Source organism: Mustela putorius, unplaced genomic scaffold, assembly GCF_011764305.1.
Source record: "Mustela putorius furo isolate JIRA1106 unplaced genomic scaffold, ASM1176430v1.1 tig00000127_pilon_pilon_pilon, whole genome shotgun sequence".
Lineage (NCBI taxonomy): Eukaryota > Metazoa > Chordata > Mammalia > Carnivora > Mustelidae > Mustela > Mustela putorius.
The window spans coordinates 16,392,217-16,409,028 of NW_025421288.1; the positions used below are offsets into that span (position 1 = coordinate 16,392,217).

General features: G+C 60.2%; 1 protein-coding gene across 11 annotated transcripts in view; it reads right to left on the minus strand.

Moving 5' to 3' along the window:
• Window positions 1-689: 689 nt before the first annotated feature.
• Window positions 690-16,812, minus strand: part of AP2A2 (adaptor related protein complex 2 subunit alpha 2) — a 75,624-nt gene continuing 59,501 nt past the window's right edge. For 8 of the 11 annotated variants that reach the window (XM_045066803.1, XM_045066800.1, XM_045066810.1 and 5 more), the window contains 13 exons: window positions 14,392-14,574; window positions 13,752-13,849; window positions 12,681-12,912; window positions 12,413-12,580; window positions 7,790-7,951; window positions 7,399-7,559; window positions 5,924-6,006; window positions 4,344-4,433; window positions 3,256-3,379; window positions 1,865-1,981; window positions 1,708-1,777; window positions 1,444-1,578; window positions 690-864 (listed from right to left, as the gene is read on the minus strand). In XM_045066803.1, the coding sequence (XP_044922738.1) occupies window positions 787-864; window positions 1,444-1,578; window positions 1,708-1,777; window positions 1,865-1,981; window positions 3,256-3,379; window positions 4,344-4,433; window positions 5,924-6,006; window positions 7,399-7,559; window positions 7,790-7,951; window positions 12,413-12,580; window positions 12,681-12,912; window positions 13,752-13,849; window positions 14,392-14,574 (1,701 nt within the window). In that variant the 3' untranslated portion in view covers window positions 690-786. Of the gene's footprint in view, window positions 865-1,443; window positions 1,579-1,707; window positions 1,778-1,864; window positions 1,982-3,255; window positions 3,380-4,343; window positions 4,434-5,923; window positions 6,007-7,398; window positions 7,560-7,789; window positions 7,952-12,412; window positions 12,581-12,680; window positions 12,913-13,751; window positions 13,850-14,391; window positions 14,575-16,812 lie in introns of those variants that run through there. The other 3 variants (XM_045066811.1, XM_045066812.1, XR_006602521.1) reach the window with 2 other exon arrangements.

The following is a 16,812-nucleotide window of genomic DNA, read 5'->3' on the forward strand; positions in this document are numbered from 1 at the left end:
CTGAGCAAGACCAGCTACACAGCCTCCGAGCCAACAGCAGCCCTCCCACCGCTGGGCCATAAACTCAGGGCCTCAAAACACTCAGACACCGCGCGCTGTGGGTACCCCGTGAACACCACCGTGTGGGGAAAGAGATACAGACCTCCACCCAGTCAGCACACACGGTCTTGTGGGTCATCCTGAAAAACACCCAATGTTTGCAGCTTCTGGGTTTCAAACCCTGCCCACAAGGCCCCCCCTAAGGCCACTGCAGCAAGCCCACGCACACCGTTCTCCCACAGCCAGGTCCCTGAAGACAGCAGCCGGGCCGCACATGCCCGTGGACCTCGTCACATACCTCCTGCCCCTGGCACCACCCAGCACAGCAGCCAAATGGCCCAGAGAAGATCCCGCCCCAGTACGGACAAGCTGCTGCTGCGTCTCTCTGAGAATCGGAGATGAACTATGACCAATAGGGCAGAAGCGTTTCGACACCATTTCAAAAAAATCTGCATTTTCATTCAGATTGTCACTTCCCTTCACTTGGGAGAGGCCGCTCAGAAGTGCCCTGACCTGTGTGAACACGGAGCGCGGGGCCCACTCTCCTTCTGACCCGACTGCAGTGCGGGCTCAGCCGCTGGCTCTGAAACACACGCAGGTCCCGCCATCCTGACCCGAAAGGGATCCGGTTTGGAGAAACGAGGCTGGGAGCCACCTGGGACAGGCCCGTTTATTCGCGACAGGACAGCGAAGACAAAGACGAGGGACAGCGTGGCGCGCAGGAGCCCGGTCCTCCGTCCTCGCCGGTCAAAACTGCTCGGACAGCAGCGCGCACAGCCTCCGCGAGACGGCCTCCTTGCTCGTGCGCAGCGTGAGCCGGTACATCTGCAACGGAACCCGCAGGTCAGCGGCTGCTCACAGGCTCCTGCCCGCAGCCCACGGCCCCCGAGCTCCCGCAGCCCAGCGCGCCCCCGCGGGCAGCCGGCGCTTCGCAGGGACGTAGCAAACACACTGTCACACAGCCACGACACAGGCAGTTTGACAGCAACCAACCGCAGCCTGCGTGCGGAGACGCTGGGAGCCCCGGGGTCCGCACCCCCAGCCCAATCGCTTCCCAAGTGAAGGGAAGATGGACAGCCGCACCGCGGCTCCACTCCAGACGGCCCCAGGCAGCTCCGTGGGGCTCGGTCAGCTAACGGGCACACGAAGGGCCACCGGGGTGAGGGCTGGAGCGCGGGGTCATGGCAGTAGTCTCTAGAGGAGGTTGAGCCGGGTGGAGGGCGAGTGGCCCCCAGGGAACTTTCCGGAGTGATGGAAATGTTCTCTGTACCAGCAGGATAGCAAGGGGCTACCCAGGGGCACACATCGATCAGAAGTCGTCAGAGGACTCCGCTCGGGCCCCACAGCACAGCACAACCAGAACACAGCTCAGCCACGCACAGCAATTTGCTCAACAAGTCGGACCTGGGCTTGCAGATTCGGCTCCAAACGCAGTAAGCATCCGATCTGGGTGGTTCTGGTGTGTATGATGCCGGCCCCCACGAAATTCGCAGGATTAGGATCAACGTCTTCAAGGAGCGCAGAACCAAACCCGATGATCTGTGCCACAGAGAGACAGGTGCATAGGGCAGCGTGACCGCGGCCACAGAGGAACAGCAACACAACCGGCCGCCCTCCGGAGCCCCGGCGGGCGTCCCGACCCTGGGAATACCCATCAACGGGCCCTACCTTGGCTTTGGTGATTTCTGTGTCCATCGGATGCTTTGCTTTGAAAATGTTCTGCACTTCCTGTTGGGGACTGTGAGGTAAAATCAAGGGTCACCACGCCAAGCCGCGTCAGCTCGGGAGGACCGGGCCTGCCCCTCCCTGGAGCCCCCTCGCTCACCTGCTCAGCTGCTTCCAGCGCTGGAAGAAATCCTGAGAAGCCATTTCTGTGGGCTGGAAAAATTTGTTGAGTGTGATAGGCAGCTTAACAGACACATTCTGAAAGGTTCCCCCATACCTACGAGCAACACAGAGACACAGTGAGCAGAGCACGTGAGCCGCCGGAAGTTCTGAACCTCAGCTACACACCTGAACTAGTTTGCGGGCACAGGAACACCCGCTGCTGTGGGAGACGGCAGGTGGGCACGGAGTGTTCTGGAAGGGTGGCACGAAGCCACAGAGAGGCCCAGTCCATCCCCATGTGCAGCGTCACTGGCGGACGAGGACTGACCAACCGTGCACCGCGCCTGCCTCTGTGAGTGCGGCCAGGGGTGTGCCTCCGACCGGGCACCGCCGGGCCCATCAGACCAGGTCAGGGATGGCCCAACCTTGGGTTTCTACATCTCACTTTTCCCCACAGCCCATTTTCTACGACTCCAAGTTGGTTTAGATTATATGGGATTTTTCATTTTTCCATGAAAAGAGACGAAGCCAAGGATTTGCCTACAGAATAAAACAGAAATTCCCCTGAATTCTATAGAGTACACAGTCTTCAATTCTGTTTTTAATGTTTGAAAATGCACTCTTCCAAAACTTCAAACCTTACACACGCCCATAGGACTCGGCTGTTCACACATACTCTCTCCCACTCACTGAAAAGGACAGCCCGAAACCAAGGAGCGACAGAAAACATATTTAAAAAAAATAATAAAACGCAGGGCACCTGGTTGGCTCAGTGGGTTGACTCATGGGTCCCGGGATGGAGCCCCTGTGTGGGGTCTGCACTCAGTGGGGTCTGCTTGAAAGTCTCTCTCTCTGCTCCTCCCCTGCTCTCCTTCACTCTCTAAAGTAAGTTAAGTCTTAAAAAAGGTAATGACCAAGCGGCACGTAGGGGACACCAGGCAACAATGCACCCCCAGATGGAGAGCCTGGGGTGCCATCCCCACAAGAGACCCACAGAGCAGTGGCCACGCAGGGGCACACAGGACCCAGCTGGTCCCAGCCCCATAGCGCAGCACCCCCCACCCCATTCCTGTTGCTCAGCTGGAGAGCACAGGACCTGAGCAACACAGCGCTGGCAGTGGCCTCCCGGGACCCTGCACATACCGCCTCTCCCTCATTTCCCAGACACTGTGCACCTACCTAACACTGTAACGTGCACGGTGGGGGCCGCGACTCACTTAGATCACCCCCTCAGCCCTCACAACAGCCTCCAAAGGAAGGACGCAGTCAGGACTCCGTGAGGACAGAGGACTCCCAGGGACATGGCCGTGTGCAGGCACGACCCCAGAGCCCCAAGCTCCGGAGCAGAGCAGGCTGGTCACCCGGCCCACAGCCCCATGAGCTGCTCACCTGAACTGGATGTTGAGGACCGGGGCCTCCGTGAAGTCAGACACACACTCTATGTTCACAACCTGCTGCACCTGTGCGCCGCCGTCCACGGTCGGGTCCACGGGCTTGGTCTGCAAGCTCAGATGTGTATGTGTCAAGGAGGCCGTGTCAACACTGGGGAACTGTGCCCAAGCTGAGCAAGCCCCAGAACGTTCTAGAACAGGGTCTGTAAGAGAGCTCATGCTCCTGGTCTTGGAAGAAACCTCTGGTACAGCTGATTCTACGTACACATTATTTCTAATGATCGATCAGAAACACTTGCTTTAACAATCCGTGTTCAACTGTCACCTTACAACAAAAGTGGGCCTGGCCTGCGGCAAGCAGGTTGCTGCTTCGCACACCTCCTTCAGGAGAGGCAACGCCCTTGTCAGGCGCGCGGGGGGCGCTCCCAAGCCTCACTTGGTTTGCTCAGCCGGTCCCTGGGACAGAGATCTGGAGAGCAGAGCCGGCTTCGGCTGGCACGTTCCAACCACGTTCCTGGCACTTACTGGGGACAAGGCTCCAGTGTGGGCACAGCACAGCACGAGCCAAGCCGGAGACGAGCACCGCGGCAGGAGTGCGCGGCCCGAGCGCGCGTGTTCTCAGCAGCTGCTCGCTCAGGGGGACGCCCAGGGGAGACCAGGGCTCAGAGGGGCTTGAACATCACATGACAAGAGGACAGAACAAGGAAAACCAAGTGACTCCAGGGAAGCCGAGGGCTGGGGCTGGAGGCCTGCGTGCCGGTCCCCACAGACTCACCCGCCGAGGAGCTCCCTCGGGAGGCGAGACAGTGGCTGGAGGCCGCCATGGCAGCTGGGCCATCCAGCTCTCCTGATACAAGCAAACACACACAGTCCCCTGGGGCGCCCGGGTGGCTCCTCACAACCGCGGGGGACGGAGCCCCGCATGGGACTCTGCTCCGCGGGAAGCCTGCTGCTCCCGCTTCCATTCGCTCTCTCGCTGTCCCTCTCTCGGTCAGATACATTTTAAAAAACAAGTTCCCCAAAACCCTCCTCTAAGCCCCAAGTGCCTGTCTGCTGGGGGCACAGAGGACACGAGACCAAGGATATTGGTCTGAAGGTCGTCCGAACAGATCAGCGTTGGAGTGAAACTTAAGAACTGCGTGGAGGTCTTATTTCCGTAAAATATAAACATGCGACCTAGAAGAGAAAACACAGTGTGTCTCATACACACCCTGCACCGGAACGGTGAAAACCCAAGAGGCCCGGTGTTGGGGCGGAGCTCCGGGTGGGGGGGCGGGACGGGGACTCGGGGCGACATGGGGTCACAGCGCCCCCTGCTGGGGCCGGAAAGTGCATCTCAAATCCTTTCCTGAGGACGAGGGCAGCACAGCAGGCAGCAGCCCCGGCCCTGAGGGGGGCGCGTCCCTGGGAGGAGGCTTCTGCTGACCCTCCAAGAGTCCCTAAAGCATCCCTGGAGGGCAGATGCGCTACTTCTCTCCTCTGTCCCCACGCACACTTGTTCCTACACAGAAGACACCGCCCTCAAACAGCTCAGAGGCGGCACCCAAGAGGGAGACAGGCTGTTGTCTGTCCACCGGTGCCCCCAGCAGCACCCCAACAGTGCGTTCTGGGGAAAGCCTCAAAAGCATTTTCTAAAAGTCATGCTAATACACACATAAAATGGATCATCTTCAGCATCTCTCGGCTCACAGCCCAGGGCACTAAGTACATTCATAATGTAGTGTAGCCGTCCTTACCAAGGTTCTCCACAACTTTCCATCTACCTAAATGGAGACTCTGTCCCCATGAGACCCCAACCTCCGTATTTTCCCAGCCCTGGTGCCCACTGTCCACTCTCCATCCCAGAGACACCAACCCCCATCCCTCCCCCAGGACCAGTGCCCACCGTCCACTCTCTCCCCCTGAGCTTCTGACCCCCATCCCTCCCCGGCGCCCACCGATCACTCTCTGTCCCTGCGAATCCAGAGACTACAAGGAACCCCATCTGGGTGGGATCCTGCAGTATTTGTCCCTCTGTGTCTGGCCTGTTTCACTCCGCATCACGTCCCCCAAGTCCATCAGCTGTGGCAGGTGTCTGTGTGTCCCTCCGTGGGACCGAGGGACAGGCTGGTGTTGTGGATGGACCACGTGTACCCACATGTCCGTCGATGGACGTGGGGGCTGCTCCCGTGGGTCAGCGGCTGTGAACGCGGGCGTACAAGCGTCCACACGCATCCCTGCTTTCGGTTCTCTGGGTGCATAACTAGAAAAGGAACGGCCCGATCACACGGTCATTCCATTCTCAATTTCTGCAGGAACCGCCACGACGTCTTCCACAGCAGCTGCCCGGCTTCCATTCCGCTGACCGTGCGGGGTGCAGGGTCCAGCCTGCACGCCCTCCCACACGCGGGGCTCCCGCTCTCTGCGGATGGCAGCCGTCCTGACGGCGGGAACCGGGTCATCACCGGAGCTCTGATGTGCGCATCCCAGCTTGTGGGCAGGCTCTTCTCGGAGGGTGTTGGCTCTAGTCCTCTGCTCATCTTTGAGTCGGGTTGTATTTCTGTTGCTGAGTTTAGGGCTTCTTTGTATATTCTGGAAACTAAGCCCTTATTGGATGCGTGACTTGTGAATATTTTCTGCCCATAGCTCCTAAGTGAAGGTTTTCGTTGAGTAATTAAAGCACATACCCAAATTCTGCCGGAACTCAGACTTCAGTCCAATCTGAAGCAGCTGGTTTTCAAACAGCACACCATTATTTTTACAGACAAACCTAGGGGGAAGGGACAGAGTGTGAATCCCTCAGAGCCACCCAATGGAAATCTAAAGATCTGCTTTGAAAAAGAGTCTAACAAAAAGGCCAGAAAAACCTCTATGGGACTCAGAGTAAAGTTAAGGTAGGAAAGTATTACAGAAACACCAGAAAAAGGGTGCCCACTGGAGACCTGGATGTGACCACACAGGACAGGACAGGACAGGATGGGGCTCTGTCCCCCACAAACACGCCAACCCACGTTCCAACGCGCACACGGTGTAGCCTGCACGTGCTTTCAGGCCAGAGCTGGTGCAGGGCGCTGGCCACGGCTCTAGGGCTGACCACCGGTGTGGCCACAAGGCCCCAGTGGCCAGGATCCCCCACTTCAGATGCCATGCTGGGGAGTGGGCAAGCTGCCGCCAGACAGCACCACGCATCCCACACCCCAACCCCTGTGAGGAGGCCTGTGGCTCAGGCACCATGTGCACCTGCACACCCAAGGGCCAAGAATGTCGGGGGACGCCCCTACACCAGACCACTGCCCAGAACAGGACGTCCAGTGTAGAGCCCGGCTCTGTCCCCAGGCCTCGCGGCCTGCGGTATGCGTGCTTCTCAATCTCCCAACTCCACACTTCCAGAAGCCACAGACTATAATTCACACCCGTCCGAACCCACGTCTCCTCACCACCTCCAACAAGCAGCAAGAAGCAAGAATTCACACGCAGCACAAACACCGAGAGACCGGAAAACCACAAAACGATACAAATCCTGCTGCTGTCATCGGGACAGCCAAGGACAGGGGCCGCTCTGTGAAGACACTCCATCTGGCCGGCCCACCCCATCCCCAGGCCAGGCCCTCCCACACCTCCTGGCCAGTTGAAGACCGGCAGACACACAAGGGACAGAGAGCAGACAGAGAAGGTACGGAACCACACAGCAAAGAAAGCAGGAAAGAAAACACGCTGGGAAGGGCACTGTGATGTCCATGTCCTGGAGACGGGGACAAAGCGCCCCGCGGAGGGCTCACAGCAAGCAGGGCTCCATGCACAGTGGGGCGGGATGTCCTGATGAGGCAGGGAAGACGGGGCTGGCGGGGGAGGGTGGCGGCGCCACAGACAGACAGGGAGAAAGCAGGAGGGCGTGCTAAGGAGTGCGCGTGAACACAAGGGCAGGCCGGGCACCCGCCGGCACGCTCACAGATAGAAGTCTCTTCTTCAGAAACTTCACCACCTTTCTCGAGTGAGGACTGACGCTCCATGAGCATGGGGCCAGGTCCCGAGCAAACCCGCCAGCACGCTCTGGGCAGTGAGGACCGAGGCCCGCTGCCAGCAGCTGGTGCAGACCGTGGGCCCCGGGCAGGAGCCAGAGGCCGAGAGAGTCCCAGTCTCGAGGACACAAGAGACCAACTACCTGGCGAAGTTGTCTTCAGAGCCGGGAGCCAGGGGCGCGACTGCGGAGGGTGAGTCTGAGAACACGTCCACGAGCAGCCCGCCGGAGGAGGGTGGGGGGCCTGCGGGGGCAGGGGGTGTGGCCCCCAGACCCAAGAGGTCTGCCGATGGAGAAGGCGTGGACTGGAAAACAGGGAAGGTGAGGGTCAGCGGGAAACCTGCACACACGCCAGAGCCAAGCAGGCACAGGTGCCCGCGCCCCCCCGCCCACGGCTCCCGCCAGGCCGCGCAGGACCAGCGCGCAGCACGGGAGTGGGTCTGTACCCCAGGGTCAAGCCTGCAGCCCCCAGCTGGAGGGTCAGTCATAATCTCACACAACCAGAAAAAGAGCAACCTTTTATCATGAAGATTACCTGAACGGGAAAAAAAGTTCTGAAAACACTTCTGCCACAAAGGAGGCCAGAAAGAACGGAGGCCTCCCACGCCAGGGTCCCCCTTCCAAAGGGGGGGGAGTGAGCTGAGAGCCGGGTCCACGAGCGGCCAGCACATGCTCTCAGTCTACCCGTGTGTAAACCCTACTGAGTCACAGAGGAAAAAGCAGATTAAAAAACCTACAGGACACACTTTTTTTAACGGCTGCTTTTTGATCCTAAGCAGAAGACAAAGAGCCAACCCACGGGGGACCACTGCCGCACAAAGCACTCACTCAGCTGATGCGAACATCTGGCCCCGCACCCCGGGCGGCGAGCAGGCTCTCGTCAGCCCCGGGGCGGGCCACTCGGCCTTGAGAATACGTCTGGAATGACTTTTAAGCGCTCACGGCATGTCCGTGGAGGCACAAGTCAGTCTGGGATGCCCGGACTAGGCCCTGAGGCCTCCGTATACCGCCGCGCTCACGTTTGCTGGGCCTTAGCACACCCCCCCCCCCCCGAACACGACTACCCCGTGAGCCGAGGGAGGCCGAGCGCCTGCCCCAGCACGTGAGCGCCCACCCGGGGGCACTGGCAGGTCGCACCGCAGCCAAGGCCTCTGACCGCCGCCTGCTTCCGGCATGGCCACCCAGGCCTGGGGACGAATGTCCGTCTCCGTTTCTGCAGATATCCGCCTCTTCCCTTCCACGCTGAGTGACAACGTCACACTGAACTTCTAAAGGATCTCGTGTCACAGGTGGTATCACGTAGCGATGCCATTCCAAGCTAAAGGAGGCATCCCAAAACGTGTGTTCTGCGCAGAGCGTGTGCTCTGACGGGGCCGAGAAGCCTGCTCCGGGGACGCCCCTCCTTCCTTGAGGCCGCGGCTGTTCTTGGCGCACCAGACGGGCTGGGCTCCTCAGGAAGGGGAAGGCCCAGGAGAGGAGCGGCATCAGTCACATGGGCCCGCAGAGAAGGGATGGGGACCACAGAGGAGCTGTCGCGAGAAGGAATGCCAGAAACTTCTGCACCATCAGAAAGGGTGTGTATGTGACCTCTCCAGGTGGCTCCTGGCCCGCCCTGCATCTGTGTCAGTGCTCCTGGGAGCACAGCGCCTCACGGCACTGCATTCCTTCCACCGTCGTCGTAGGAGTCTGACCATCTGAGGAGCACCGAAGGGGACCACCACAGCCGACAGACCTACAGCCTAAATGGGGATTATTTCCCCTCACCACCTACTGCAAGATCTTTACCACTGTTCCTGAATAATGGTTCCAATGTTCGTTTTAAGGTTTCTTGATTTATTTGCAAGAGATCGAAGAACAGGGGTAGAGAGTCCCAGGAAGACTCCATGCCAAGGACGGAGCCCAACGTGGAGCGCAATCCCAGGACCCTGAGATCGTGACCCAAGCCAAAACCAAGAGTCAGATGCTTAACCCACTGAACAACCCAGATGCCCTGATTCAAATGTTTTTGTTTGATTTCTAAGATTTTTAAGATTTTATTTATTTATGTGTGCAAGGTGGGTGGGACCACGGGTGGGGGAGGGAGATGTAGACCCCCTGCTGAGCAGAGAGCCCGACATGGGGCCCGATCCGAGGACCCCGATATCGTGACCTGAGCCGAAGTTAGACACTTAACCGACTGAGCCACCCGGGAGCCCCAAATGTTTCTTAAAGAAAATCTTTTGTCCAGGGCGCCTGGGTGGCTCAGTCGGTTAAGTGTCTGACTCTTCGTCTTGGCTCAGGGCCGTGAGACCAAGCCCCACGTCGGGCTCTGAGCTGCACAAGAAGCCTGACTGAGACTCTCTCTCTCCCTCTGCCCCTCCCCAACCCCCACCAAGCATACGAAGGTACACTGTCTCTCAAAAATATTTTTGAACATTTTTAAAGAAAAAAGAAAATATTTTGTCCAATTAAGTCAAATATGCCCCCCCAAAATCACAACAGACTAAAGCAAGGCTGTTCTGTTGGGAGGACCTCCCTGGACGACCACTCCTGCCCCAGATCCCTGGAGCAGGTCTGCTCAAAGGCCGGCGTGCTGAGACCCACTGCCTCTCCGCGGCCACCTCCTCCTTCCAGGACTCAGGGAGACAGTCCCCGGGGAGCCTGCCCAGCGCCCATCGGCACAAGCCGCCTCTCCTCACTTTGACGGCAGCAAGAGCAAGAATCAGAACAGCAGCAAGAGCCCTGCACGCCTACAGACTGCATGTTGACTCCAAGCTCCGCTGAGCCGGAAAGCCCCAGGGGCACCAGGCAGTCTCCAAACATCCACCAGCGATGGTCCTGGTGCCACCAAGAGACGCTCGCCGCGTCTGCTCACCACGCACAGCCAAGTAACTGGGAGACCCCAGGGCCGAGGTCCCAGACCCACAGAAGGTGGACGCACGGAGAGCTGCCTGTTGCAAAGACAACATGCTTCCAGCCTTGTCTGTGGCCCCGAGTGAGTCAGTCTGACCAGCACCACACCACAGGGCAACACACCGTTCTCCATGTAAAATCCAGACGCCTCAAGGCCATTGCGAGGCAGGGCCTCCCCTCTGAGGTGGGAAGGAAGACCAGAGGAGACTTTCAGCCCAGAGGGACCTTTCCCCTTTTCTGTCCTGCTTCTCCTGTCCCCTTTGGAGGGGTCTCTGACCACATCCCCAGCCACCTGAGCACTGGGAACAGATCACCGCTCCTGTCACCGTGACGCTGTCCACAACACTGCCAGCTCTCAGCTCACAACCACAAACATCTACTCACCAAGCACTTGCTGGGCACCGCTCACAGGCAAGCAGAAAGCTCACAGCCGGAGTGTAAAACACTTGCCAAGTGAACCTGGAAGAGAGGCAGCCACTCCCCATCCCGAAGAACGTACCCTAACAACAACCTGTTAAATCTTATCCCTCCTGCCTTCTCAAAGTGGGACTCACCGCTCACATCCAGAGTCAGAAAGGGAGCCAACAGATTCCCCCAAGTGCCATAGCCTGGGCACAGCGGGGCAAACCAGGTGTGGCCCACAAGCTGGTACACACACGCCCCTCCAGAAAAGTCAAGAACCAAATAAGGAGACACCACTAACAACGGTGAGAACAGACATTAAAGCCCACCTTCGGCGCTCACGTCCGCGCGATGGGCTTGCGCTGGGGCTGCTGGAGAGGAGGGTGCGGGCACAGAGAGGCCAGCCCTGCTGCTCCTGGGAGACAGCCCCATGCTGCATCATGTGTGTCCGGCTCTAGATGCCACCGCTGGCAGGGGAGCCCCCACCCAGCACCGTGGGAAGACTCCACCTGGTGGGGCATGAACATAGTCCACGCACGAGCCGCAGAGCCACGGCCTCCAGAGTCAGGCCACTCCCCAACGCCAGCCACCGCCAGCACCCTGGCATATGGTGACCGTCGGGACCTCCTCACAAACAAGCGTCTGCGTACTTGGGTGGGGGAAGCCAGTCAAGGCCTTCAAGACTCGGGTCCACTCTGTGCCCAGGGAACAGGCACAGAGGCAAAGAGCTTGGAAAAGCCACCCTGTTAACTTCCTCAGGGACAAAGGGATGGCGACCACCTGGAGAAAAGCGTGGATCTAACGTTCACTGAGAAACCAGCGCGCGACATCCGGCTGCCAGAAACCACAGGCATCACAAGCAAACACGCCAGCAAGCTCAGACTAAAGAAGGCACCCCCCGAGAGAGAGCGTCAGGGCTCAGGGGACCCCTGTTGCAGCAGGGACCTCGAGTCAGGGGAGAGGCAGCACTGAATACAGAGCTCATGGCAGGCTGGGCAGTCTCAGCGCGAGGCCGGACACACGGTCGATGGGGCCACGCAAGCAGACCCCACCGAGCAGAACCAGGGCTCGGACATCAGCACGCTCCTGACAAGCAAAGGCCCTGGTCTGTCTGCATGCGGCACACATTCTCTGACACTCCTCTTCACAGAAGCCACCTGATACCGCCAGTAGCATCACTCACGTCACGGGACCAAGATCCCAGACGGGAAACAAAGCTCTCCAGGATCCCCTCCGTGATGGCCGAGCAGAGAGCCCCCAGTCCTGGGGAGCCAGTCCCAGCGCCCAGGTGGCAGCTACGTGGCAGGGCTGGTGTGCACGCTCTCACGAAAACTCCTATTCCGGTCAGGAAAAGACAATACGCGGATACAACTCTTGGACCTACGTCTCCCACCTGACAAGCACCAAGAGATGAGTTTTCATTCACACGTGAATATTCTCACCATGTCACACAGAAAAAAGAAATTGATACTGACCCAAGCCACTGTTGAAAACCTCTAAGAACAGCATGAGTCGGGTTCGGTCTGCTCTCAACCAACAAGAAAAAGCTGGACAGGCCTCCTACACAGGGCAATCCCGCAAAGGTGACCACGTCATCTGAGCCAAAGACAAGACAGAGAGGAACTGGGAGTGGACTCTGGACCGAAGACAGCGACCTGAAAGATGTTCTAGAAGACGGGCCACAGTGTCTGAGTGAAAAGAGCTTTTGGAGGTCACGAGTGAAAGAGAGGTGAAGACCTAAGCTTGGATGCACTGCCTCATTCTTGGCACACGTTGTAACACTTAACACAGAATTCTCAAACTGGCGCAGGCTCTGCCGGCCCTGACTCTCAGGGACCGGGCCGCCCAGCAGGAGGGCACCCACCGCGGCGCTGGCTGGCGCAGGCTCGGGGCCTCCGTTGACATCCGCGCTCCTCTCCCGCTTGGCCTCCTCCAGGTCCGTCACGGTGTTCGGGCCCTTCTTCTTCTTGAGCTTGGCCAGGATGGAAGACTCGCGCTCCGGAAATGGTGGCATCTCCTCCAGGACGGTGGCCTGGAGAAAGAAGCCCCGGTCGCCATGGCTCCGAGCCCCGTGGCTTCCAAGCCCGAGACCCGGGACAGCACAGCAGGGGCACAGGGCAGCCAGGGCCTACCAGGATGTCAGTGCTGGCGACCGTGCTGAGCCTCAGGTACTCCACCGCCCGCTGCTGCAGCTCCACGTCCGCGTTCCTCAGCTGGCTATCGCTGCGCAGCACGTCCTGAATGGTGGCCTTCACCTCCGGGAAGAGGTTCACGAACTTGATGTAGGTGGACAAGAGCAGCGCCCTGGTGGGGACGCTGCACAGGTGGAACTTGGAGTGAAGCAGGTTGAACTGGATCAAGGGGCTGTGGGGGCACACAGGGCACTGGGTCAGGGGGCTGCAGGAGGAAGACAGGGCACTGGGCCAGGGGGCAGACGGGGGGCACACAGGGCACTGGGTCAGGGGCAGACGGGGGGCACACAGGGCACTGGGTCAGGGGCAGACGGGGGACAGACAGAGCACTGAGTCAAGGGGCTGCAGGGGGCACACAGGGCACTGGGTCAGGGGCTGCCAGGGACACACAGGGAACTGAGTCAAGGGGCTGCGGGGGGCACACAGGGCACTGGGTCAGGGACAGACAGGGGACACACAGGACACTAAGTCAAGGGGCAGACGGGGGGCACACAGGGCACTGGGTCAGGGGCTGCCAGGGACACACAGGGCACTGAGTCAGGGGCTGCAGGGGACACACAGGGCACTGGGTCAGGGGGCACACAGAGGGCACACGGCACTGAGTCAGGGGCTGCGGCGGGCAGACGGGGCACAGGCAGAGTGGGGGCACGTCGCCCCTCGTCTCCTATGCCCCGTGCGCACCCCAGCACCTGTGGCTCTCACCGTCACAGTGAGCATGGAGCAGCACTGGGAAAAGGACCCACACCACGCAAGAACCACCCCGGTAACGTGCAAGAGCGCGCGGTTGGGCCGGCACCTCCAGCTCCAGACTAAGCGCAAACCTCCCCTCCGGTCAACTAGAAACCCCGTCGGTACAGCCTGAGAGAAGACGGAACAGTCTCCCGCAGCGGAAGTGCTCTGGCTCTGGCTGTGCCAACAAGCAGGTGAGGACCCTCACCAGCCTTCAGTCCGCGGAGGCCCAGGGCCACGACACGCCACAGTACCCGCCCGACTCCCAGGGGGCTCTCTCACCTGGATCTTGGGTCGCCGGCTATCAAGTTTCCGAACTCCCCCAGGATGTAGCCCCCGACTTTGACCAGGTTCTCATGGCACGCCGGGGCCTGAAGAGCCTGTAAGACAGAGAGCCCAATGAGCCTGATACACAGGCGGCCCCGACCTGCCCAGGTCAACAAGTGGGGACGCATCTGCCAGCAGGGCAGCGGTAGTGACGGCGACACACTGAAACAAGATGCAGGTCACTTTCCCTATGTAGGTGCAAGCTCCCGGCAGAGCTTCCAGGAGACCCTCCCGGCGCCCGAATCCACCCTTCCTTCCCTTCCCGTTTCTGCAGCTATGTCCTCAGCAAGGGAGTCCCCGAGGCAGAGACACGGCCCATCCGGCCCTGGAACGGGGCCTGTGCTCTACTTGGGCCCTGGCCGGGGGCAGGGGGAGCAGGTGCGCACCCCCATCCTCCTGGGGGCCCACGCCCCTCGTCAACGGAGCCTGAGAACCACACCACGGAGGCTCGTGCACACCAGAGACGAGCTCCAGCAAAGGAGGCGTCCACAGCACGAGCTGGAACCTCCCAGAACAGCTGGCAGGGAACACATGGTGCCCTGCAACACCCCCCGGAACCCCACGCTTTACCCAGAGAAAGGCACACGGGCCACACCTCGAACACCGTCTTGGCGGCGTAGCCCTGCACATCGTCCCGGTTGATGACGATCTGGATGACGCGGTACCACACCTCCTCGCTCACGTAGTCACCGGCAATCCGGATCAGGTTCAGGATGGTGTCCACGTACCACGTGTAGTCCACGGCATACTTCTCCGCCAGGATGGCCACCTTCAGCACCTGCAGGGGGCGGCTGCTCAGGGGAGGTGCTCTGGGCCCCACGGCATGCTGCCCCATGTCAACTCCAGGGCTTCGGAAGGACCTACACACGTGCCAAAGCTTGGGTGTGCAAGAAGCCTCCACCACGTTCTCAGGGGAGCCCAGAAGGTTAAGACTGGTGGCTTAACTGGGGAAAGCCAGACCACCCTCCAGGAATAGACTCAGAAGGTCTAGGAGGCTCATGCCTTGTTTCCTAGTCTAGAAGGATCTAGGAAACACAACAGGGTCGGGTTACGGCTGCAGGAGGGCACAGCAAGCCGTGCCCTGCACTGCCATCCGGCTGCAGTCCAGGCAACCCTGGCGTGGGGTCTCCTCTCAGCAGCCCCATCCTCGGAGCGCCAGGGCCCGCTGGGTCTCCTCCTGTTCCGGCCGGCCCTTCCCAACACTGTCCCCTCTATTCTTCGTAGGAGGCCGCACCCACTCGTTCACCCCCATGCGTTCCAGAGGGCTCTATGGACCCCACGCACTGCCCCAGGGCAACAGCACTGAGCTGCCCAAAAGCAGACCACGCCCCCTCCCCCAGTCACCTTCTTGGGGCGCCGAACTCCCCTGAACGGCACCAGCTGCTCTTCAAGCAGCTGCCTGTCGTCAGAGCCCACCCCCCCCACTCCGTCAGCCTCCTGACTGCGTTCCAGAGCCGCTGCCAGAGCCCAGACCACCAGCCATGTGCTCTGCCCACCCTCCGGCACCCACATCGGCTCTCCACAGTAATCCCAGCACCTCGCTCCAAAACTCCCTGTGTCACTGCCTTGGCTTCAAACCCTTCAAACCCAGAGCTCACCCCTGAGGCTGAGCACTCAGGGCCTCCCTGCCGACTCGACACAGGCCGGCATCTTCGCTGCCGCTGCCACCCATGCTGCGCACCCCGTGACAGCTCCTCCCCAGCCGCCCCCCTGCCCGGGTCCGAGCCCTGCCTCCACCAGTCCGCAGCCACACCACAAGCAGGCCCACTGTCCTGCCTATAGGACCTGCCATCCCTATGCACACAAAGGCCCCCTGTGAGCACGGCAGCCGGCACACCCAGGTGTGGAAGCCCAGCAGCCAGCGCGACCCCAGGGCACATCCTCAGACACGCCAAGCTGCACAGGCACACGGACAGAGCACTGACCTGCAAACTGAGAAGGTCGGTTTCACTCCTCATTCAACGAAAGCGGATTGAGGAACGTCACTTGTCATTTGAAAGGGAGCAAGAGCCAACACGGCACTGGCTAACGTTCAAGACCTTAACTGGAAGAACACGCCCCTTCTGTCTCTGCTCAGAACACACCCGGCAGTGAAGAAAGCCGTATCCCGTTGACTACAGTCCCCAGAGCGAGCGAGCGCCACCTGCACAGGCATCCAGCCTCAGCCCTGCTGCCTGACCGCCCTCCAGACCTGACCCCACCCACCCCGCGCTCCCCTGCAAGTCTGTTCTTGGGTCTTCCTCCCGGTCCCTCCCGGCTCCCCTGCCGTGCCCAAGCCCTCCTTCCTGGGTGGGCATCCGTTCAGCGCCAGGAGTCTTCCTTGACCACCTTCTCCAGGGCAGCCCTGCTCCTCACCAAAGCATACCACTCAGCACTGAAGAGCCAGCACCTGCCCCAGCCTGGCCACGGGGGCCACAGCCGTTCCCTAAGTGATGGGCTGGAAGCCCGAGTGTCCGACCGCATGCAGGGACACTCGTACCCAGAAGCGTGGCCACCGATCTCTCCACACATACTCCACTGAGCCCTCTAAATCACAACACACACTCGGGCCCCCCGTATGCTGGCCACAGGCTACCTGGAACCCGGCGCACCCCAATTCTGCATCGCCGTCAGCCTCTCCCCAAGCCGGCATGTGCAGGACCCTGACAAGGTGTTCGGCATGTGCAGCCACTTCGCCAACGACCGCTGCCGGCAGCGCAGGCCGCCCGGTGGGAACTGGCGGCTGTGCGCAACGGAGCAGAGAGCAGGGGCCCCGCGCGTAAGCAGGAGCTCCGTGGCTCAGACCTGCACACCTTGGCCCACAGGACTCTGAACTCATGGTCACCTGAGTTGCACAAGTATCTCACTGTGAGGGTCCCTGTTGCACAGGTTGTTTAAAGTCCCTCCTGAAACACTGAAAGCCTCCGCTGAGGACGCAGACGGGAAGCTACGGTGAAGGCATCTCTCCCCAGAACCAAGGAAATTTCAGGACAACGTCGAACAGAGCCACGCGCACTAGGGAGAGGCAGACCGGGCT